This window comes from Hevea brasiliensis, chromosome 9, assembly GCF_030052815.1.
Source record: "Hevea brasiliensis isolate MT/VB/25A 57/8 chromosome 9, ASM3005281v1, whole genome shotgun sequence".
In the NCBI taxonomy this organism is placed as follows: domain Eukaryota; kingdom Viridiplantae; phylum Streptophyta; class Magnoliopsida; order Malpighiales; family Euphorbiaceae; genus Hevea; species Hevea brasiliensis.
Genome location: NC_079501.1, coordinates 14,062,327 through 14,084,981, shown reverse-complemented (window position 1 = coordinate 14,084,981; position 22,655 = coordinate 14,062,327). Strand labels below are relative to the sequence as shown.

At 37.3% G+C, this 22,655-nt stretch overlaps 5 protein-coding genes across 9 annotated transcripts; 3 read left to right on the top strand and 2 right to left on the bottom strand.

Moving 5' to 3' along the window:
• Positions 1-895: 895 nt before the first annotated feature.
• Positions 896-4,787, top strand: LOC110640243 (sodium-dependent phosphate transport protein 1, chloroplastic). Its single transcript, XM_021791476.2, has 7 exons — positions 896-1,249; positions 2,020-2,175; positions 2,337-2,552; positions 2,830-3,039; positions 3,472-3,586; positions 3,775-4,223; positions 4,334-4,787. The coding sequence occupies exons 1-5, from the start codon at positions 1,046-1,048 to the stop codon at positions 3,541-3,543; spliced, it is 858 nt and encodes a 285-aa protein (XP_021647168.2). The 5' UTR covers positions 896-1,045; the 3' UTR covers positions 3,544-3,586; positions 3,775-4,223; positions 4,334-4,787.
• Positions 4,788-5,979: 1,192 nt separating this feature from the next.
• Positions 5,980-7,854, bottom strand: LOC110640242 (cytochrome P450 86A1-like). The gene has a single exon (XM_021791475.2). The coding sequence runs from the start codon at positions 7,802-7,804 to the stop codon at positions 6,269-6,271; it is 1,536 nt and encodes a 511-aa protein (XP_021647167.1). The 5' UTR covers positions 7,805-7,854; the 3' UTR covers positions 5,980-6,268.
• A 2,094-nt stretch (positions 7,855-9,948) lies between these two features.
• Positions 9,949-10,626, top strand: LOC110640241 (uncharacterized). The gene has a single exon (XM_021791474.2). The coding sequence runs from the start codon at positions 10,142-10,144 to the stop codon at positions 10,427-10,429; it is 288 nt and encodes a 95-aa protein (XP_021647166.2). The 5' UTR covers positions 9,949-10,141; the 3' UTR covers positions 10,430-10,626.
• Positions 10,627-17,324: 6,698 nt separating this feature from the next.
• Positions 17,325-19,221, bottom strand: LOC110640237 (protein SRC2 homolog). 5 transcript variants are annotated; one of them, XR_009151261.1, is made up of 3 exons: positions 18,308-19,221; positions 18,029-18,127; positions 17,325-17,584 (listed from the first exon to the last, which is right to left on the bottom strand). XR_009151261.1 is itself a non-coding variant. In XM_021791469.2 (2 exons), exon 1 carries the CDS (start codon positions 19,219-19,221, stop codon positions 18,328-18,330), a length of 894 nt encoding a protein of 297 aa, XP_021647161.2. In that variant the 3' UTR covers positions 17,325-17,584; positions 18,308-18,327. The 5 variants fall into 5 exon arrangements, 3 of the variants coding, with proteins under 3 accessions (XP_021647161.2, XP_021647163.2, XP_021647162.2); XR_009151260.1 differs by having other exon boundaries at positions 18,029-18,105; XM_021791469.2 differs by lacking the exon at positions 18,029-18,127.
• A 253-nt stretch (positions 19,222-19,474) lies between these two features.
• On the top strand, positions 19,475-21,581 carry LOC110640239 (50S ribosomal protein L4, chloroplastic). The gene is made up of 2 exons (XM_021791472.2): positions 19,475-20,321; positions 21,257-21,581. The coding sequence occupies exons 1-2, from the start codon at positions 19,475-19,477 to the stop codon at positions 21,292-21,294; spliced, it is 885 nt and encodes a 294-aa protein (XP_021647164.2). The 3' UTR covers positions 21,295-21,581.
• The last annotated feature ends 1,074 nt before the right edge of the window (positions 21,582-22,655 follow it).

Genomic DNA, 22,655 nt, shown 5'->3' with positions numbered 1-22,655 from the left:
TTTTATCCGTTGCACTTTCTCATGAACACAGCTGGGCCATCAACTCGAGTGGTTCTGCATAAGCAACTCACTCAGAGTTGCTTTGTCTTCTTTTTGGTGTGTGGCTCTTTGAGTTAGAGGAATTTTAATATTGTAGATATAATGAAGCAAGATTCTAAAAAGTGTTTTTGATGATGGATGGGCCTCCATTGTCATTGATTGAGCTTCTTTAACAAGCTCCACTGATTCTGGTTTTGGCTGTCATGATATAATAAGCTGAATAAAAATATAATTCTCATAACTGCTTTTTTTTTTTTTTTCTTTTCTTTCTTTTTGGTGCCAACTCTTACCCCCTTATTTTCTGCTATCTTTTACTCTGTTTTTGGGACCCAACCAAAACTTCTTGACACCCTGTTTGGGATGATTTCTATATTATAATTGAATTTAATTTTATTATAATATTAAAAGAATTCAAGTCAAATAATTTAATTCATGGGCTTTAAAGGCTTGTTTATTTTGTGGATCCTTATGTATTTGGGCAGGCCTGAATTAGATTTTACTTATATTTCAGTATGAAAAATATGAATCAAAATAATATTTTAAACACGTGGACACGTGGGCTTAATTAGATGGGCCGCACACACAAAACCGATTCAGTTTTCAATTAATCACGCCCGCCGGTTTAACTCTCTCATCAGCACAATCCAATCCTCTTTAATCTAAAAAAAGCCACGTGTCTAAACTAGTACGAGTCCCTACAATGTACCCCCATTACTCTTGTCCTAAATCTTTACCAAAACCTTCAAAGTATCTCTCCACTCTCTCTGGAATGTAGTGAACGGTTATACTACGCTTCCTCACGCTACCATGAATGCTAGAGCTCTCTTTTACTCTCTCTCTCTCTCTCTCTCCCCGCCCCCATTTTCGGCCCCGAAACTCCCACGCCAGTTTCTCCGTCTCCGACAAAATATTCGATTTCGGCCTTCCTGAGTCGAAGTGCTGAGAATCGCTTCATTTTCGCGTTCGGCTTCAGTCTGAAGAAGGCTGCTGAGTTTTCAGCGTTTCGATGCGGAATTCTAGTCGGGGCGGGAAGGTTTATGCAGACGTTGAGTCCAAGCCCTACGACATGTGGAAGTCGGTGCCGAAAAACGATGTCGGTTTGCGAGAGGGTGACTCGGAGATTTCTGTGCCGTGGTGGGAAGAGTTCCCGAAACGATGGGTTATAGTGATCTTATGTTTCTCCGCTTTTCTTCTCTGCAATATGGATAGAGTATGTTTCATTTCTTGCTCAAATATGAACTTATTCTCTCTTTGGCTATGCAGTATACGATAAATTGAATAATTGACTGTTCTCTATTTAATCTTTCAAGTAGAATGAAATTAGTCTTGAAAGATTTACTACAACTCTTTAAATAATCGGTGGAATATGAAACTGTTATTTCATCTACTTTGTTATCCATTTGCAACATTAGGAAGTGCAACGATTAGCCATCCAATTTTATTTTATTTTTTTAAAATTCTTTTGCCTCCCTTAAATCTTTCTTTTTAGCTCAAACTTCAAGAGATGGGCCATTTTACTTTTCTTTACCCGAATGTGTGATGGAGGGCTTGGCAGTTATTTCACCTTTTTCAATATGAGTAGGAGAAACTGCTAAATCTCTCATTGCCAATGCCATAATTTTTACAATGCTAGCTGTTAAGAATTTATAGTAAGTTTGAGCAGATTCGATTGGCAGGTAAATATGAGCATTGCCATACTTCCCATGTCTGCGGAGTTCAATTGGAACCCGGCCACAGTTGTTTTGATCCAATCTTCCTTTTTCTGGGGATACCTCCTCACCTAGGTGATATAGCTTTCTCTTAATTAACTAGTATTTTTCTTGGTCACAAATCATTATCTAAAATTACGCCCTCTTAGAATTCACATTTAAGGTTAGTATTGCATTTTTCTTTTCTCATAGAAGGGGAAAATATGCAAAGTGGTTTCACAACCTATGAACATAATCTTTATTTTCTTAACCAGTTAGTTGCCAGTGACAGATTGCTGGTGGCATATGGGCTGACACGGTTGGTGGGAAGCTGGTTTTGGCATTTGGCGAAGTTTGGTGGTCCATTGCTACAGTTCTGACCCCTATTGCCGCAAAAGTTGGGTTGCCTCTTCTCCTTGTCGTTCGTGCTTTCATGGGCATTGGTGAGGTAAATCCTTTAGCAAACTTCTTAAGGTTGCTTTCTAAATGGGGTAATGAATATGTCTTTTCATGTAATTCTTTGTTGTCCCCATAATTGTAACTGGAGAATGTGATTTCTGGTGAGTTTTCTCATAGGATGTTTGTTCATGTAGTGTGACTCTGTTTCAGGGTGTTGCTATGCCTGCCATGAATAATATTCCGTCCAAATGGGTTCCTGTATCTGAGAGGAGTAGATCATTAGCCCTGGTTTACAGTGGCATGTACCTTGGATCAGTTACTGGCCTGGCTTTCTCTCCATTCTTAATACATCAATTTGGATGGCCATCAGTATTTTACTCCTTTGGTTCTCTAGGGACAGTTTGGTTTGCTGCATGGTTAAATAAGGTAACTTCTACTGGCTTAGAGAGAAAGCTTTGTCTTTTCATTTGGCATGGTTCTTTTGCAAAGTTTTAGAAGTGAAGGGAAATTGCAAATTTTTAGAAGTGAAGGGAAATAGCATCTTTAAATGAAGCTTTTTGGTATGTTAGGAGTTTCATAAACATGCACTGAATTTTCTTTCAATTTTTAATTTCAGTCCACAGGAATAATATTCAAATAATATGTTTTTTTTAGTAAAAATTTTTCCCCTATTGTTTTACTATTGCTTTTTTTTTTTCAACAGTCGTACAGTTCACCTCTTGAAGATCCTCAGCTTCGGCCAGAAGAAAAACAGCTGATTGTTGCGAACAGTGTTTCCAAGGAACCTGTCAAAACAATACCTTGGGGATTAATCTTGTCGAAAGCACCTGTATGGGCCCTAATAGTCTCTCACTTCTGTCACAATTGGGGTACATTTATTCTTCAGATATGGATGCCAACATATTATAACCAAGTAAATGTTCTTTTCCACCATAACATATGCTTCAATATTGTAAGCCTGTTTAACAAGTAGTTCATCTATAAATTATGCCCTGGAATTTGAGTCTAAACTATTCATATAATGTGACATATACAGGATAATGAAACAACAAGCATGCATAGTGGTGTATGGTTCTTTTATTTTCAGATAAATTGTCTTGTAGCTAATTGCATAAGTACTCCCAAAGCTGCTGGTTTCCACTTGCCGATTTTTCGTTTTTAATTCTTTAAGCACAGTGGATGCATCTTTGAGTAAATGCTATTGTGACATCTTGTTAAAGAGAAGGTGCACTTTGCAATCTTAGTATTTACAGACGCAACTTTTTCTCTACACTGTGGATCCTGATTTCTTATTTTCTAATTTTTTCCTGTATGGCCATATAAGTCTTGAAGTTCAATCTTACAGAATCTGGGCTTTTCTGTGTTTTGCCCTGGCTTACAATGGCATTTTCTGCAAATTTTGGAGGTGGATTGCTGATACACTGGTGAGCAAAGGTTTATCTGTGAAAACAGTTCGCAAGGTATTTCTTAGTTTCTTATATTGTAACTTATGACCTACTAGTGATGGGGACTAAATCGACTGATTCTCTTTCTCACTCTTCTCTCTGTTTCTCTGCTTCTAATATGTTTTGAAGAATGAGTGGATTTAGTGAGGTTTCCTCTTTCATCTGTATGGCTAACAGAGCATGCCCTGTATTCTCCTTTGCAGATCATGCAAACAATTTGGCCCTGCCTTTTTCCTAACTCAGTTGAGCCATGTTGATTCTCCTGCAATGGCTGTACTGTGCATGGCATGCAGTCAGGTTTGCTTCTTACAGTAAAACATTATTCCAAAAAAAAAAAAAAAATCCACTTCAGTTCTTGCTTGGAATGTAAAGTTTTTGTTCTAAAATGAGCTTGAATTTAATTGTATTTTGTGTACTTTTTTTAGTGTTTCACAGTATTTGCTCCCTCTACTGTTTTGTAAGTTTTATGCAAGTGACTTCACTGGATACATATTTAATTGGTCCCAACTTTGTAAAGGAAACTTCTACTTTGAAATTTCTTTCTTCCTTTTTTATGGAGACTGGTATCTACACATAAATAGTATGGAGACTGGGGGTTACATTGCTTGAATTATTGCTCATCAATAATCCATCACAGGCTCTCTTTCAAATGGTAATTGAGAATTGACACTGATCAATTACTTTCTGTTGTTGCATTCAAGTGCTGCTTCCTTTTAGGGGGGAAAATTAATGGTTTTTGTTTTGCTTATGATTATGTTTCAGGGAGTTTTGCTTGGTCTATCCAATACTGCTGGAGTACTGGCAGGGGTGTTTGGAACAGCAGCTACCAGTTACATCTTGCAACATGGTAAAAACTTATCCTTGCATTCATTAGAGTAAGCTACATACTTCACTTAAATGTTGAAGTTGGCAAAGCTGCTTCTAGCTCATTTATCCTCACTTTGAATGTGGGTCATTTCTATTTGAGCTCAACCTGAAGGTATGCGGTTCAATTCAAGTTTACTTTGGTGTGATATGGTATAAGTGAGTCAAGTCATATTGAAATGGCACAATACATTGGTGTAGTTTACTGGTTAAACTCTGATTTGGCCTTCGAGGATCAACCTCTTTCTTTGCAGTAGTTACATATATTAATTGTTTGCTATCACCGACTCTTGGAAACAGAGGTTTATGTATTCAATCTTGAAATAAACTTAGGCAAAAAAAAAAAAAAAAATCTTGAAATAAGAAACATCCGTGGACTCGCATGGTCGTTATTTCAACAGAACTGGTAAGAAAAGGTCATCACAGCCTGCTTTGACTTGTGTTGCACTGGTGAATGATTGTCTTCATCTTCAAGCTTAATTGGAATTTTGGTGGGGTTCCATTTTCACCAACCCTTTTTTTAATTGAATTTGGAGACGTCTATTTTTACTCGAGTAGTTGATTCTTACATTTTTCTACCCTCACCTTTTTCAGGTTCGTGGGATGATGTTTCCAGGTTTCAGTTGGGCTCTACTTGGTTGGAACCGTTGCCTGGAACCTCTGTTCGACTGGTGAGAAAATATTGGATTAACTTTTGAGTAGGTTGATCTTTCGTACATAGCGCTGCTCAGGACTAGCCTTCCCTTTCTCGAGCCTATGTAGAATGATTGATTGGAAGGAAAATGAGAAATGAAAATGAACGAGAGAAACCTGAGCGATTTCCCATTACAAAATTCTTGGCAAATTTTCTGAATGCCATCGAAGAGCTAGATTGTTGAATTCCATAACTGCCACTGCTGCTGGCCCAAGTCCATAATTTAACAGTTGCATGCATAATAAGGAAGGAAGAATAGAGTTCATTTGTAAGGTATATCCGGCTCTCCGCTAGAGCTTGTAAATGCTGTAAATAATAATAATAATAAAACAAATATTGCTTCACACATCTTCCCTGCTGCAGAATCATTTTAACTATGCAATAATTCACAAGTTCCAAATGAGCCAAAAGGAAAGCCTAGATTCAAAGTGAGATTGTATATTATTTTTGGTGTATTTCTCTTTATATATATATATATATATAGATATAAAATTGTTAATGTAATTTAGTTTTTTTATAATAAAACTAAATATTATAAAAAAACTAAATATTATTAAATTCTTTAATACTTTCTTATAATTATATTATGAAGTTAAATAAATTAAAGACAATTATATTTCAAATAAAAATACTATGAATTTCAAGAAAATCACATGTTAAAAATTGTAAAGGCGTTAAATGAAAAAAATAATGATATAAAAAAAAAAAAAACCAAATCCCTCTATGGTAAAATACTGAAATTAAGATTGCCATTTCAAGTATTGCTTACATGCATCTTACTAGGATTAGTCGAGCATATTACTACACGACACAATTAGGATAATTATATATATTATTTTGTTTGTAAGAGTTGAACGTGCATATTAATTTATTGATGTAATTATACGAAAAACCATATCAGTTGACATGGAATATACAACATTAGTGCAAGACAATCATTTGTATACCATCCATCAATATAGACTAGCGTTTGCACTTAATTTTAACCCAACACAGCAAACAACAAATGTAATTATGTAAACATGTGAAAACCAAAAAAACATCCACGAGGCGAAGAATATGTATAACTGATTGACTGACTATATATTACCCTTGCATCCTGTGAATCCACCAACTAATGCACCGTGCAGAAACCCTTCCTATGCCAGCGTGCGAGGTTGCAAGAATACACGAAGCCCATTCTTCATGAACAACGTAAGAGACATCTTCTGCTGCACACGGTGGCCGGGAACCAGAGATAATCGGTAACGTAATAGCACAGCTGCAGCCACCGATTTCATTTGCAGGTAAGCCAAGTCCTTCCCCAGACAAGTCCTTGGTCCAGCATTAAAAGCCACAAAGTTGTAGCCATCTTTAGGAGGTTCAAATCGGTTCCCTTCCGGTGACAGCCACCGCTCCGGCTTGAATTCCATGCAATCCTCACCCCATATGCTCTTCATTCTCCCTACAGAATATATAGAATATGTAACAGTTGAACCCGCCGGTACAAATGTGCCGTCCGGCAAAACATCATCTGCTACAACATATTTGAAATCCTGTGGTACTGAAGGATATAGACGCAGTGTTTCGGCTAATGCTGCTTTAAGATAGACTAATTTATCAGCTTCATCAAAGTCTAGAGGCTCCTCAAGCCATTTCTGATGATCATTGCCTCGTGTTTCTTCTAGTACAGTTGAGATTTCCTTGACAATCTTTGCTTCAACTTCTGGGTTGTTCATGACTAGCCAGAAGAACCAGCTAAGAGCAACTGAGGAGGTATCTCGGCCGGCAAGGACGAAGTTTAGAGCGATTCGTTGGAGAACGGAGATTGGAAACAGATTACCATCAACGTCTCTTTTCTTCATGAATCGCGATAATAAGTCATCCGATGGATTTTCTTTTCGTGCTGCTATGGCATCGTCCATGTAGATTTCGACAACTTTGAGGCTCTTCTTTAGTCTCTTCTCTGATCCAATTCCTAAAATCTTCTCAATTCTCCATAAGAAACCAGGGTAAAGAAGCCGTTGAAGGGTAGCTTCAGTAGCTGTATCAAATGCCATAGCGAAAGGGTTTTCAGGCAATTCTGGAGAGAGGGTTTGAGGATCTTTCCCAAAGGTGAGTCCGCATATGTTATCGAAGGTTAACCGAAGCAGCAAGTCTTGCAAGTCCACTGCCAGCTTCTCGGTAGCTGCTTTATCTAAAATGCTCCATAGACGATTCTTGATCGTCCGATTCACCCACCGAGCCATGGCTTGTCTCAAAGTCCTGGTAGTGAACTCTAGAGCTGCAGTTTTACGCTGTATTAGCCATGTATCTCCATCACTATTAAAGATCCCTTGACCCAAAAGATCATGGAACGCAGTTTGCCAGTGAGGGCCCTTAGGATAATTATCAAACCGGGTTCGAAGAATATGTTCCATGTTCTTGGGATGGCAGGTGACTGTATAGAATCCTTGCCTGTGAGCCAGGAAAGGAAGAGCTATAGTACACGTTTGGTAGGTTGATGCACCAGCGGTTGCTCTGAGATTACTGGCGATCCAATCATGGATTTGTCTCCTGTTCTTGAACAGAAGCGGGAGGCTTCCCACTAAAGGCCATACCTTAGGACCAGTGAGTTTACGAGCAAGGAGATAGAACCAAAAGAGATAAGCAGATGCAGCGGCTGCTAGGGTAAAGAAGAAAGGCAAAGTCTCCATCTGATATGTTGTGAGGTTTAAGATGATAGGACACTGGGAATGATGATAGAGAGTATATATTTATATAAGATGATATTAAAAGAAAGTTGTAGGAGGAAGTTGTTGGGAAATTTTTGTGAATGTTGGGCCGCTGTTGGGTTGATAGGAACTGCGTGCGAGAATATACACGAAAACCATGCAATTGCTACATTACTGGTTTTATTTCCAAGTCGCATGAGTAGTTGCATGCCAATAAACTTGTAGTGATGAGCTATTGAAGTAGGTGTGCTTAGTTAATTAATTGGCTGAACAAAGTTTAATCTTTCATTTGCTTGATTGCCAAATGTGGAATGATATATTTGTTTTTATTTTTTTATTTGGTCCACCAAACTTAGAATCCTTTTTGTCCTTTGTATTTATGTTCTTTTTTCTTTTAGAAAGAAATTAACATCATTTTGTGGTTAAAATTAATCTAATGCGGTTTATCTTAAAAATTTAGCATTCCAATTTTAAACAGTGCCACAAAAATTAAAGAATTTGCATTCTTTGTAAATCCTCTTTATTTCGAAGAACATTAATTTGTCTTTCTTAATTTTGGCAAGAATAATTTTATGTTAATTGAATTAAAAAAAAAAAAAAGCCTCAATTCAATATTGAAAATTGGACAATAACATAAGAAAACCTCATTTTCATCAAGAATGAACTACATTTGTTGGAAGGATAAATTACAACATAATAGAGTCTGATTAGAATGAAACTCACATCATTGCTTGTTTCTACGGCTTAATTATAATTTTCACAATAATCAATTATATTTTTATCATATATAATTAATCTCATGTAATATTTTCTAAATGAAAAAACTCCAGATGAAATGAACATAAATTAAAGGTGATAAATTAAGTACTTCTCATGGCTCTGTTTGCATGTACGATATATATATATATCCTCTAAACCCCATAGAGAAAAAGAATAAAAAAGCTGTATATTAAAGGGGAAAAAAAGGTCCAAACAGAGAAGATTACTACAAGGTAGGCAGAAAATCTCCATTTTACGGTTGTTAATTTAAAATAATGAGGCCACCCTATAATCTTGAAATCGGGGTCACCAATTGAATCAAGCATACAGCTATCTGCAAACCCTCGACCTGCCTTAGACAGCTTCCACATGGAAGCTTGAGTGACATTTTATTGGTATTCTTGCAAGATTGCTGAGTCGGATTCTAGATGGAGAGTAGTTAGAGTGGGTTTAACCACAACGAGAAAATGGGTTTGCTCCAGAACCTTTTAAAAAAAAAAAAAAAATCTAAAGAAGGTGCTGATACTGAGACATAAGAGGCATCTAGTGTTATTGGTCCTAAGAAAGGGAAACGTTGAGAGGAAGAAATCAAGGGCCCAAACGTTACCTTTAGCCCTTTCTTAGGGAAATTGACACCAACCCTTGGAATAATTTTTTAGCTGTACAATTCAAAAACCATTAGCAGGGATCTTAATTTATTTAGTTATAACCATAGATAGTATAAATGAGAATGCAATTGTGAATGGAGAAATTTCTTTCCATTAAGGAATTGTTAAAGTTGAGACAAAAGAAAAGGAGGATTGAATTATTATCATTTCCATTAATTGTATTTCCTATTCAATCCATATATTGAAATAAACATCCTTAACGTTTGTTCATTGACAATATAATGTAAAAAGGAGAGGAACAATAGTTCACTGTCCTTTGTTTTTGGATATATATATATATATATATATATATATAGTTTTGATTAGGCAGCATGTGCATGCTAGTTTTTATCCTATATACCTAAAACAAACTCATTTTATGCACCTCTGGTGGCCTCATGTTAAGGGGGGTCAAATGACATACCAAAAATCTATTTATATGGAAGTTGAAAAATCTAGGGGCTTTCGGTCCTTTCAGGCCTCTTTTCATAGCCATAAATGCTCATACCCACAAGGCCACAACCCATGTATCCTCCTTTCAGGAACTTAGAAAAGGCAGATGAGAATTGAAGCCCAAGGGAATGCAGGCAACCAAAGTTGATGGGTTATCACTTATCATCATGCCACTTGTCAAATCTACATCCATATTTCCATTGGATTTTTTTTTTCTTATTTTCAACCTCTCAAAATATTAAAAATCATCAGGAAAAAAAGGAATTAAGATAAGCCACTTGTGGAGAGCTCGTGGCACAAACACTTCCTCCCTCTCTGAATTCCCATCAGACGGCTAAAATTTCACTACACCAATAGCAAAAAAGAATAATGTTACCATAGCCAAATCCTCCCTGCAGTTTCACTATCCTCACCTGCACATTTGAGAGGAAGTAAAGAAAACAGTACTTGCAAGCAGATAATGATAATGGCTTCTCTTCCTATTGCCTTTGCTCTTCCTACTGTTAGAGTGTATGCAGCCACGGCAGCTAAGGGAGCAGGTGGCAGTAAAGAGGAAAAGGGTTTTCTTGATTGGGTTCTTGGAAATTTGCAGAAGGAAGACCAATTCTATGAGACTGATCCTATCCTCAAGAAAATAGAGGAGAAGACTGGTGGTGGCACCAACGCCGGCGGCAAGAACTCCGTGTCAATCCCACAGAAGAAGAAGGGTAATGGGGGAGGCTTCGGTGGGCTGTTCGCCAAGAAATGAAATATAGAGATATTGTTCTGTTAGCTTTCTGTCTGTCTCCATTTGATGATTCTTGAACTCTTTAAGTTGTATGTGTTCTCTCTTTTTGCACATTACTTCTTTAGTTAATTTTCTTCCATGTCTATGAACTATATCAATTTATTTCAAATCACTTGGTAGGCTTTTGATTTGATATTAAATAAATTAATTGTTCGATATTTGAACATAAGTATATGTCAATTGAAAATGGAAGGGCACTGCTTGTAAATGAGAATAGCAGATGTAAAATTATGTGCATAAAAGTATTGTCACATAACCATATCTTCCTTCTGAATGTGAATGTGTACAAAACATCAAGGCTTCATCTATAAATCAATTAAACATCATCGATACTTAGCTAATGCAAGTGAAAGGAATTGTTTGCAATTCTGGGAATTTAAGAGCAAAATTAATATATTTTTTTCTCAATTGAATACAAGAGTGTCAAATGCAAGGGCCTAGGGATTAACTAACCTTACACTCAGAGCAAGGGATAATAGAGAAGGGCGTCAACGAATGCATATTCCAAAACATGACTCATACATTGTCATCCCTAAATCCATTGTTATAGCATGGTTGTCTATCAAAGGCCATAATATTTATGAAAATGATAATATATATATATATATATATATATATATTTTAATCTTACATTCAATTGGCACTGGTTAAAACTATATGATATTCCAAACGTGTTTAGCCTTCTTTTTAATTATTATTATACATGCCTTGCGATCAACAAAAGAACATTATGTTGCAGAAAGTATTGAGATAAGGGGGGAAAAAAAAAGAAAAAGAAAAAAAACCATCTAGTGCAAGGTTAAGTAACATAACATACTCGAGTTTTGTGTGATGAAAAATCCTAAGAATCTAACAGGCTTCAATAATGGTCATCAGGATCCACTACATATATACACATTTAGATTGTCTTCAAGTTCCTTACATTTACCAACTTTGTAGTCTTCCAAGTATTTTATTCTTCTTCCTTGACAGATGTCATAAAAAAGGTTCGCTCTTCTTGTTTCTTTTAATTCCTTGTTTCTCAAAAAGCTAGAAAGGAATGCGAAAATGGAAAAATGAAAATACAAAAAGAACTGATCGTGAAACGATTACATGCATTTACTAAAGTGGGACAACTGAGATGGTTTCAGCAAACTAGGATAAATGAAAGATAAGGTACATTCGAGTTACAGGAAGGAAGAATATCAGAGGACGACCAAAAGCAGCAATGGCTAATCATAACATGCTTTGAGAACCTATCAAATGAAACGAATAACTTCTCCTTGTGCTATTTTAATTTTGATATGAAAGCATTGGCCTGCCCGAAACATACTCCGTAGAGGAACTGAAACTAAAAATTTTCTTTCTCACAATTCCTAAAGGTTATGAAGGACAAGGAAACAAAATTTTCAATATTTAACTAGGATTACCAGTAACAGAATTTGACCTAGGGAAAGAAGAAGAAGAAGCAGAGTTTATGAACTCGATGCAATCTGATATGGCTTCAGTTCTGTGAGCATCAATGGTAGCTACTAGTGGCCTTGGTCTTCCTGCAGATGAAGGTCTCCTCCGTGAGCTTAGAGCTTTTGCCACCTTACTCTCAAGACTCTTGAGAAAGTTCAAAGGTGAAAGTTGTGATCTTTTGGGTAGTCTGAATCCACAACATCCAGAAAGCCCCCAGTTCCCAGCAACTTTCTTACCAACAGAGTTCTGTTTTAGGGAAATGGCTTTCTTGATGATACTTGGTCTAAGGTACACTCGATTATTCTTTGTTGACATGACTTTAGCTCGTCTCTTTGACAGTGTGCGTGCCAGCGCACTAGCGTGCGTGCCTAAGACAGAGAGGTTGAGAGTAGAATATGAGGATGTGGCAGAATTGCAGATTTGCAGTTGTGAGATCTTGACACATATAAAAGAAGAGAACGCTAGAACAGTACCAAAAATTAAAAAGCCATTGGTTAAGGGGGCAAGAAAAGATGCTATGAAAGTTGCTGGTTGAGATAGAAAATGCATGATTACAAATATTGAATTGTTACCCTATATAAAGTGAAAAAAAAAAAAGAAAGGATCTTAAAAACTAATTCAAATAATTGAGGATTCAGTTTCTTGCAAGTTCTTTTCAAGGGGGATTTTGTTGCAGAATACAAGAACATTGTCCTAAAATGCAAAGTTAGCAGTTTTCCTTTCACAGAAAAGTTTGTTCAGTTTCTCCTTGTTCATTTCTATCTAATTATAACATTTCACGTTCTAAATGAATATAAAAATAGTAGAGACCGGATTTTCTTCATAACAAGGGGGTTTTTGTTGCAGAATACAAGAAGAACATTGTCCTAAAATGCAAAGTCAACAGTTTTCCTTCACAGAAAAGTTTGTTCAGTTTCTCCTTGTTCATTTCTATCTAATTATAACATTTCACGTTCTAAATGAATATACAAATAGTAGAGACCTGATTTTCTTCATAAAACACATACGTCATGACAGATGCAAGAAGATGCACCTGCAAGACTACAAATGAAAGATAGAGAGCTATGATTATTTAGTGGGGACAAAGAATCACAAAGTTGAGGTGTGAACAAAGAAAGCACCACACACACACACACAGACAAACACACACACACACAGACACACACACGAGGACTATCAGGTTGCATCTACCATCTAGCAGGAAAGATCTTGACATGAAGTGGGTCTCTTGAAAACCATGCCTTCAAAGAAGAGTTGAAAAGAAACACAGTTCACAGTTTTGCCGTACCCCTATCAGATTTTCTTGCTTAGCAGGCTCCTAAGTTGTAACCACATGGATGGTCCAGAGATAAAGGAAAGTTACTTGAGATGATGAATATTTTTGGGAAACCATACATTTCCTTTTATTTAGTTTTTCAAAAGGAGTTTCATATGGGCAGTTCAACTCAACTCAACTAAGCCTTTATCTCAAAAATTTGGAATTGGCTAACATGGGCAGTTTCAAAAGGAGTTCCATATGGGCAGCCTTTTGGTAAAATCTTCTTGGTGGCTTATCCAATTTGTGTATGATAATAAAGCTTTTTTCACCAGTGAAAATCCTCTACTGCCATAATTTTTCCTTTTTCAACTTGCAATTCTTGGTTTCCATACACCAAAATACAAATAAGTGTCTAAGGTTGGTATGAAGAATAATAAAAAATTGTACAGCAGGTAAAGATCAAGACATTACAGGTGTAGAATTCCTAACCTAAACCTCCAAGACAATAGTGGGTTGAAACAAGAACAGAATAATAATACATAATAAGGAAAAAATTTACTTCAACATTATAAAATGATCCATTATAATTGCTTAGGGGCTTCTAAGCAACATATGAAGATTGACCTTGATATCACCACTGATATATGACATTTTGCAGTAACAACAAAAATATTTATCTTAATAATACAATTCTCTGTTTTGTAAAGATGCATATCAACAATTGCCCTCGTTTCTGTTAAGAGGATGAAATCACAACTATACTTTCTAATTCCTATGACTGAAAGATGAAAAGGTCTTTCATAGTTGAGAAAGCAAAAAAGAACCATTGGTTTTAAAGACCAGTATTTGTTAAAGAAAAAAAAACTAAAAACTAAAATGAACATTTGAACAATAAGTTTCAGCAGTGTGAGTAGAAACACACAAATACGCACACTCGCTCTCCCTCTCAGCATATTCAAAATTCACATTAATATAAGGGCTTTAAAGAATGCAATTGATCAATATATCTTATAAAATTGTTCAAGGTAATGGCGTATTAGAATGTGAGAAATATACAAAGAGCATGATCAACTGCCAGCCAGTAAAGTTTCAAAAAGGACACAAATTAAAGAAATCTATTGTACTGACAGCTATTAAAATATGTGCTATCAGTTAACCAATCATCACCAAAATCCTACCTGACTAACTGCTTAAATTTGGAAATCATGACCTATGCAACATGCCGTCAACTAGAAATCAGTGCTTAAGATTCAGTCAAATCAGCTATAAATGCTTCACTAAATGCTAGACCCAGCCATGAATCCAGATTTCCAGAAAGAAATTATATATATATATATAAAATTAATGATATGTTGCCTGTACAATGCAAGGCGAATCATCCAAGAAGAGTAATATGTGAGGGTGCAGCATCCTCGCATCACTATTTCTCCATAGTGTTAATCACCAACAACCTTAAAATATACGTAAAGGCGCCAAAGCTCACTTCAGAGATCAAGCTACGACGAGAACCACTTGGCAACATTTTCTCTTTTCTTCCTTAACGATTTGCCTAAGGATTTTTACACGGATGATTTTCTTATTCATGCACTTCTAAATCACCCTCAATAAGTAAACACATAATTAAAAAAAAAAATGTACAAGAAGAAGAAAGAAATCTTGAAGAAAGACTTGCTTTTCATTTTGCTTTTAAAGTGTGAGCACAGGAAAAGATTGATATATACAAAGTTCTGTCACCACTCAAAACCTAAAGAAAAGGGGAGTCATTCTTTCTCATTCATGACAAAGGGAAGTCATTCTCTCTCATTCGTGACAAGCAATAATTCCCCACCCTGACCAATAATATAATCCAAGAATCCCGTAAACTCATCAGCTTCTGAAAAGCCATAGGCTCACTAAGATCACTATCCAAATTATACCAAACCCCAATGCCTACTCTTCCAAAGCCCAATATAGCGTCTAACTTGAACATTAAACACTATACCAAACAAATTACTATGTTCATCTAGATGAATTGAGGAAGCCCATTTCGCCGGTCATGCCAATTAACAGCCTTATCTTTCCCTTGAAGGGCAGCGATTAAGACATTAATGTCGTAGTTTCCAGTGAGGGAATTGTGATGAGGCTTGAAGACAACAGAAAAGGGTGTCCATTTCTGCTTGTTCGGATCATCGAAAACGAGTTTCTGAGCAATTGCATCCAAGTTTGGTCGAGTAAATTCATTCTTTTGCTGAAATTAGCGATGGTTATTGGTTAAGAAAGATTTTTATGAGTAATCGAATAGATTAGAAGACAGACAGAAGGGGATAGGTAATAGTTTAGTACCTGGAAGAGATTGTTGAGGGCGTGCAAGAGGTAGAATTGCAATCATTGCCTCCCGTGAAAAATATGAGGCTTATCGATCTCCATCTCCATCTCTTTTCGACAATTTGAAGATTGAAACTCGAATTGAGAGCAACTGGAAGGGGATTTTCTGGAAGGTTTTTGATTTGTCATTTTGTGTGAAAAACTCAACTAGTTTCCAAATGGCTTAATTCAGTTGAGTGAAGTAAGAGAGTCGTTGAAACCTGGTTCGTAGTCAGCGATACTACGACAACGTTTTAAACCAACGTCTGATAACTTAAAACAGTCTGCCATGGCGCTAGATTTATTGATTCTTTTCTGTTCGTATCTCCAACACAAAGGGAAAAAAAAAAAAAAAAGCAGCAAACTCCTCTATTTCGTACAGAATCAAGTTGCTGTAAACTATAGTTTATATAGGATCAGGCAATTGTCCTGGTGCCTGTGATTTCCTCTACTGTTTGCGTTAGGTTGTGTGTGATCTGGGAACTTTTGACCATTTGGTGGTCATATTTTGTCTATACTTTTTTTCATTCTGGAAACATGAGCGGGCGTGGGCTTTGAGAGGAAGAGAGGAATGGAGCAGTAACCTTCTTAGCTACGTTACACAGATTATGAAATTAGCTAATATGCATAATCAGAATAATCATGTGGCAGGAATTGCAAAAACCGTAGGTTTGTTATTTGGGATGGCAAAATGTCAGTTCAAAGCAGAATGCTCTTGCCATTGTTCCTCTTCTAATTGAACCAAAAACAGCATTGAAGAACTTAAAAGGCAAGGCCAGGCCCTCTTTCAGGTAAAGAAACGAAAAAAAATTGGGACCAATAAAAATCTCTTCCTCAAAACAATTTAGTGCCACCTACTATCAACTTAATTTAGATCATTTTCATAACGTGCTGAAATAAATCCCAGTAAGCCACTGTCCTCTCGAATTGTCAAGCAATTTGTCATGCGCTGAAGCTCATGAAAGCTTGAGCTTGTTGCCAAGTCGAGAAGTAGGAACTTACTACTACAATGTACTGATGAGCTCAAAAAATTTAATTTTGTGCAATCATCTATGGCTAAAATCCCACTCACATTAATCGATGATATTTAGATTTCCAAGAGAACCTGAGGATTGAAAGAAAAGAAAAGAAAAAAGAACATGCAAATATCACAAATTCATTCTAGCATGGAAGTTTCTCGTCATTGTCATGGTCACCACCACATAATAACATTCAAACAATTAACAAGTTATAAAATTTGCAAATCTTTCCCACAATCAGTTTAAAACATGGCTCTAACTTCTTAGAAGCTTGAATTTCAAATATTAGATATCCAAAACCTACACCATGATATTACTCCGCCAGTATGATACCATAAGCCTGAATCATTCATCTCCATATCCACCTTTCAGGGTACATACTACAGTATGAGCACATAACAAAATTTAGGAGCAACTATATATTCGGTAATTTGAGAGGTGCAAACTAATTCCTGATGCCGACCTAATTGTAGTAGGCAAACCATTTTAGTTGAACCACTCTACACTCAGTAACCCATCTGAGCTAAATCACCACTGTGCCTTTAGCACTATCATTTCAAATCATCACTCTGAATGCCAACATTTCAGGCATTATAAACTACCCATCCTAGGTTGAAGTCCCCATATCAGACTGCTGCCATTACCCATCAGCAATAAAATCATATTGCTATATTTCCAACTTCATATAAGCAAAATCTGCTAATGCTATATAATCTCACAATTGATACCCCCCCCTGAGAGTCCTGTCTTTGCCCCACTGGCTTCAACTCCTCACTTTACATTTTAACACGCATTTGTGATCATCCTTCAGCTTGTAGAGCTGATAAAATTGTAATAAATAATCTATAACAGTCATGCATCTACAAATAGATGCATAACGTTCAATACAATCACAAGACAAAAATCTGTATCCCAGAAATTCTATAACAAGTTGAAATTTGATGGTTCAAATTGTGTTTCAGCCAATTCCAATACAACAGAGACATACCAACCAATAGATGGATGACTATGAAGCGTTTCACCAACTGCTGATTCATGACAGCCATCTTCTGCCTATAATGGGGAAGTGTGAATATAAAAATATCACGAGGAAGAATAGCTAATATAATCCCATATCAAAACCATATTATATTTGTGCTAAAAGATACAACATAAGCAAGTCTTTGCCACTCACTACTTAACACTATACACCACTGTCAATCCTTTCTCATAACTCATACGTGTCGCCTTCTACCCAACAAGTTCAACAATAAAGACAGCTATTGAGAGAACCACATAAGAGTTACAATCCATAAGCACAAGTGAACTCTTCTTCCAACAGACAACAAGGCATGCCAATCAAAAAGGATAGAATGCTGACATAGAACATCTGATACTCATTAGATTAAACAATTATTTTGTTTTGCATGAGTTGCTTAGCAAGTGAGATACAAGTGTAGATGACATTAAGAACTCCATAAATTAGAAATTTTCAACCAATGGGGCAGAAAGACATACCTAATACAAGCCCATGTGGAAGGACAAGAAAACAAAAATCTCCAACCAAACACCTAGTGATCTTAACACACTGTAGACTGTAGTTAATACCAATTCAGGCTGCTTTCAATGATAACAAGAATTGAAATAAACACACCAACTCAAACGACATTAAAAAAGAAATACAAAGAACAAAACAGCATCTGGTAGTTATAAATTTATAATTAATCACACATATACAAGTCTATTACACAAAGCCAAAACTTTAAACATTGACTATAGGAAATCACTCAAATATACCTTTCTCTCGATCAATTGCTTCAATACTCACGGCGATAATCACTATAACTGTGACTTTCCCTACCCGTAACTTTCTCCTTCTCATAGTTACTCTCTTCTTCCTGACCCTGATTTAAACCACCCACAGTGCAGGTGAGCTGGCTCCCACAGCTAATCATCGCATTCGTCGATGAATAATCCAAGGGAGCCGACGGCCCACTCGGCACACAATAATTAGAAGTCTTTTGCAACGATTCCGGAGGCGATGGCGACGACAAATAAACGGGGGCAGAAGGGCCCGTTGGCAAGTTGTAATTGGATGCTCCATTATACAACGGCCGAGAGGGTAGATGCGGTTGCGGAGGATAATAGGACGAGTAGTAGCCATAGTGATCAGAATAAGGGTACGGAGAGGGAGGGAAACCACTGTAGTGGCCCGACGGAGGTGGAGGAGCGGGATTGTAATAATGACCGTACATAGGGAGAGTATGGTAATCTTGCATCAGCGGAGGCAAAGAATGTTCTTTTACGGCCAGTTTCAAGCGGACCTTACCCTGTGGACGGCCAGAGGGACGAATGAGCTCGAGAGTGCGAACTGAGTTGTCCGAATCGTCCGAGACGAGAAGCTGACTCAGTGGAAACTTAACGGTACCGACAAGAGGCTTAGGAGTTTCAGATAGATTGCAGTGAAGGATCTCAAGAGTGAGCATTGAATCACTTTGGGGATGAGTAATAGGCAGAGTGAATCGCTCGTTCCAAACGGGGCGAGTGCAGCCCGAGTCATCGGAATGAGTAGCGAGCCGCTGGTCCGAGTTATCCAGATAGAAAGTAGCATATGGTTTCAGATCGCCCTTTCGCCAATTAACGTTCTTAAGGTGTTTAGCAGAGATTACGGTGATCTCGAGATTGAGATGCTGCGAGGCCGCGGAAGCCATGGTTGGCGCTATGGGGGTTGGTAAATGGCGCCGGAAGTGGAGGATGAGCACAAAGTAAAAAATGGAATTTGTAGTTGGTTAACTGGATAATGTCATGTAGGGCCGATCCGGGTACAGAGATGTTTGAAACGGCGCCGTGTTGTTGCGGTTGCTAAGCGTTTCAACTCTGTAAGTCACCAATGGATAGGAAAATATCAAAATGGTCAGTGGATAACAAATCTTCTTGCCTTTCTCACACTCTCACTGTAGGATAATGGCCTTATCTCTGAGAACGCCACCACCCCCCTCTCTCTCCTTCTTCTCCTCATCACTTTTCCAAATTCCCAAACTCATATCTTTCTCAAAACCCAATTCCTTCAATTCCCAATTTAAGCCTCTCTCCATCTCCTTCCAAGCGGCGACCCTCCCAATCCTCTCCTTCGCTGGTGAAAAAATTGGAGAAACCTACTTAGACATTAAGTCTGCCCCTCCGGAGACCGCACGTGCCGTTGTTCATCGTGGTATCATCACTGACCAGCAGAACAAGCGCCGGGGCACTGCCTCAACCCTCACCCGCGCGGAGGTTAGAGGTGGTGGCAAGAAACCTTATCAACAAAAGAAAACAGGTCGTGCCCGTCGTGGATCAAATCGCACCCCTCTCCGCCCTGGCGGAGGAGTCATTTTTGGTCCCAAGCCTAGAGATTGGTCCATAAAAATTAATAAAAAGGAGAAACGATTGGCTATTTCTACAGCATTGGCTAGTGCGACTGAGAATATGGTTTGTGTGGAGGAATTTGGTGAGAGATTTGAGAAGCCGAAGACGAAAGAGTTCATTGCGGCTATGAACCGGTGGGGATTGGACCCGAAAGAGAAAGTTATGTTTTTGATGATGGACGTGAGTGATAATGTGGGGCTATCGAGCAGGAATATTGGGACTTTGAACCTGTTGACGCCTAGGACTTTAAATTTGTTCGATATTTTGAATTCGGATAAATTGGTGCTAACGCCGGATGCTGTAGATTACTTGAATGGAAGGTATGGAGTGGATGTTGAGGTAGAGAGTGAGGATGATGAAGAGGAAGAGGGAGATTTCGAGCAAGAAGAACAAGATGGTGGTGAAGGTTAGTAGTTGATGTGGACTGTTGCTTGTTTAGTTTGAACATGATTGTTTTGTTCCTGTTTCTATTGATTTCTCCTGCTTCAATTGCTATGAGTTACAGTTTGTGGGGCGGTTTTCTGTTGTTGATATTGATATCCCTTAGCTATAATAGATTACATGAGGATCATATGGCATGCATATGAATAATTTTGTGCTTGATTTTTGTGTGATTAGAGTATCAATTTTAGTGGTTTATGATCCTTCTTGCAATTGAGGACAGAGTTGGGCAACTTGAAAGTTCTAATTCCTAAATTTGGCTGTTGAAAATTGTCACCTGTATATAGGAGTTTTTCTTGCTCTCAGGGCTATGATAATTGAGTTTTACTCGATTTAAATTAGAGGATGGACATAAATGCATACATTAAACTGGCATGTGTTCACAATTGTTAGTATTTGCTGTTTTGGCAAACACGAATTACAATTTCTTAGTTGGAGTTTGTGCTAGATGTGCTTGTGATCATTTGTTAAGTTTTTAATTTTTGGTCTTTCACAGTACCAGTAATACCGTATGTGCTATTCATTAGGATATTTATATGATATAATACAGATACGAAAGATTATACACATGTTAGATTTATTTTGTAGGCATTTTCTGTTCCCTCTTTTTATTACCGAAATTTATTTTTTGGTATATAAATGTCAATATCTTTTGTTGTTGGAATCTATACTGATATTGCCCTAATTAGTTTGTCTGTTGTTGAAAGCCATGGTTTTCTCGTGGTTCATCCTAGTTGCATTGGTGCTTGTAGCAAGTTGCTCTATTTGTTACTTTTGCCTGCTATTTTTTGTCAGTTAAAGTATATGATGAATGTCTCAGGTTTATTTAGTTTCTTGGATATTGTCAGCTTGCTGATTTCTTTTTTTTTTTTTTTTTTCAAATCCCGATTTGTGATACAGGAACTGAAGCTAATGAGAATTCTGTTGTAACAGAGTGATGATACCGAGTTTTTAGCCACCTTGACCTAGGATCCGTGACAATTCACATAAAACTTGGCGAGAAGCTGTGCTGTGCCTAACACAGAAAGTTGTTTTGTTTGATGACTGCAATTGAATCATATTGCATGATAGTTTTTGTTATATTCTCCATGTATTGTTTGTCGTATCAATTTGCATATTATTTTTGTTGAAAGTGTATCCATTTAGATCATCTGTATTGCTTCCTGATCACATTATTGTTTTACCTACAATGTCGGCTTCTTATTAATTTGCTCTTTAATGACTATGACAACTCTATTGTGTGTTTTGATAGTTCTAATCTTGGTAAGTTTTGTTGTCATGAAATAATCTACGGCAACCGAAACGCAGGTAATAATGAAATAATACTATTTCCTGTCTATAGAGATGGGTCTGGGAAGCATTGTACTCGGTGGAAGCTGCCTGTAAATTCTAAAAGGTCAGAAATTTCAAGGAGTGTGTAGCGTCAATGTAAGAATTAGCTATTAATTTTTATTAACATGGTGACATTTGCCTGGGGATCATCCACATAAATAGCCTTTTTTTTATCTTTTATAATTATAAAAAGTTTGACTAGTTTGAAACTGAACCGTCTCGTGAATAAAATCGAAACTTAAATCATCAAACCCAAATTATTAAGAACCAACGTTAGACAATCTAATTCTGATCCTCAAGTTCCACAGACTAAAACCACCAGCTTCAGCTCCAAAACCAGCCCGTGGCCGAGGCTATATATAGCTTTTGAGCTCCATATTTTGCGGTGATATGCGATTTGGTACTACTTAAGGTGGCACTGTTCTGTCAACTGTTTGTATGGCAATATCTATCCGATATGGCTGTTCCAACAGTGTAAATACTCTCAGACGAAGACTCGGCAGATCAACAGAACAGTGCATAATTCCCCCCGTCGGATTTTTTTTTTTTCCATTATTCTCTGGGTTCCTACCTGATTTACTCTTCAAGGCCTAGTCGGGCTCGCAGTTTGATCAACAAACCTTGACAATCTCGGATTTCTCGCAGTGGGGCCCTATATAGTCTGTATTCGTATTGTACAATACACACAGCTAGTACGGTTAGCTGATAAATTCTTCATGTGAGCAGCAACAATTATGGAACTTGAGAGTTTCTGTAATCCACAACCAAAAGATTTCATTATACCAAGTTCACTAGTCAGCGAAGATTCAGTGACCACTTTTATTGAATTGAGATAACTAGTTAACTACCTCCCACCCATTTTTTTGGAGAGTTTGTCTCATTTGTAGTTTTACACTGTGCTGCTACACATTGCAATTCTGCATGCTAACTTCCAGAACATAACCCCAACGTCATCTCAATGGGTTCC

What these genes read in the sequence shown, in the direction of transcription:
- LOC110640243 (XM_021791476.2), top strand. Translation starts at nt 1,046, where the DNA reads ATGCGGAATTCTAGTCGGGGCGGGAAGGTTTATGCAGACGTTGAGTCC. An exon ending in TTCTCTGCAATATGGATAGA is followed by an intron (nt 1,250 to 2,019) that starts GTATGTTTCATT and finishes TGCCAGTGACAG; the next exon opens with ATTGCTGGTGGCATATGGGC. An exon ending in CTTTCATGGGCATTGGTGAG is followed by an intron (nt 2,176 to 2,336) that starts GTAAATCCTTTA and finishes ACTCTGTTTCAG; the next exon opens with GGTGTTGCTATGCCTGCCAT.
- LOC110640242 (XM_021791475.2), bottom strand. Translation starts at nt 7,804, where the DNA reads ATGGAGACTTTGCCTTTCTTCTTTACCCTAGCAGCCGCTGCATCTGCT.
- LOC110640241 (XM_021791474.2), top strand. Translation starts at nt 10,142, where the DNA reads ATGATAATGGCTTCTCTTCCTATTGCCTTTGCTCTTCCTACTGTTAGA.
- LOC110640237 (XM_021791469.2), bottom strand. Translation starts at nt 19,221, where the DNA reads ATGGCTTCCGCGGCCTCGCAGCATCTCAATCTCGAGATCACCGTAATC.
- LOC110640239 (XM_021791472.2), top strand. Translation starts at nt 19,475, where the DNA reads ATGGCCTTATCTCTGAGAACGCCACCACCCCCCTCTCTCTCCTTCTTC. An exon ending in AGAACAAGATGGTGGTGAAG is followed by an intron (nt 20,322 to 21,256) that starts GTTAGTAGTTGA and finishes TTTGTGATACAG; the next exon opens with GAACTGAAGCTAATGAGAAT.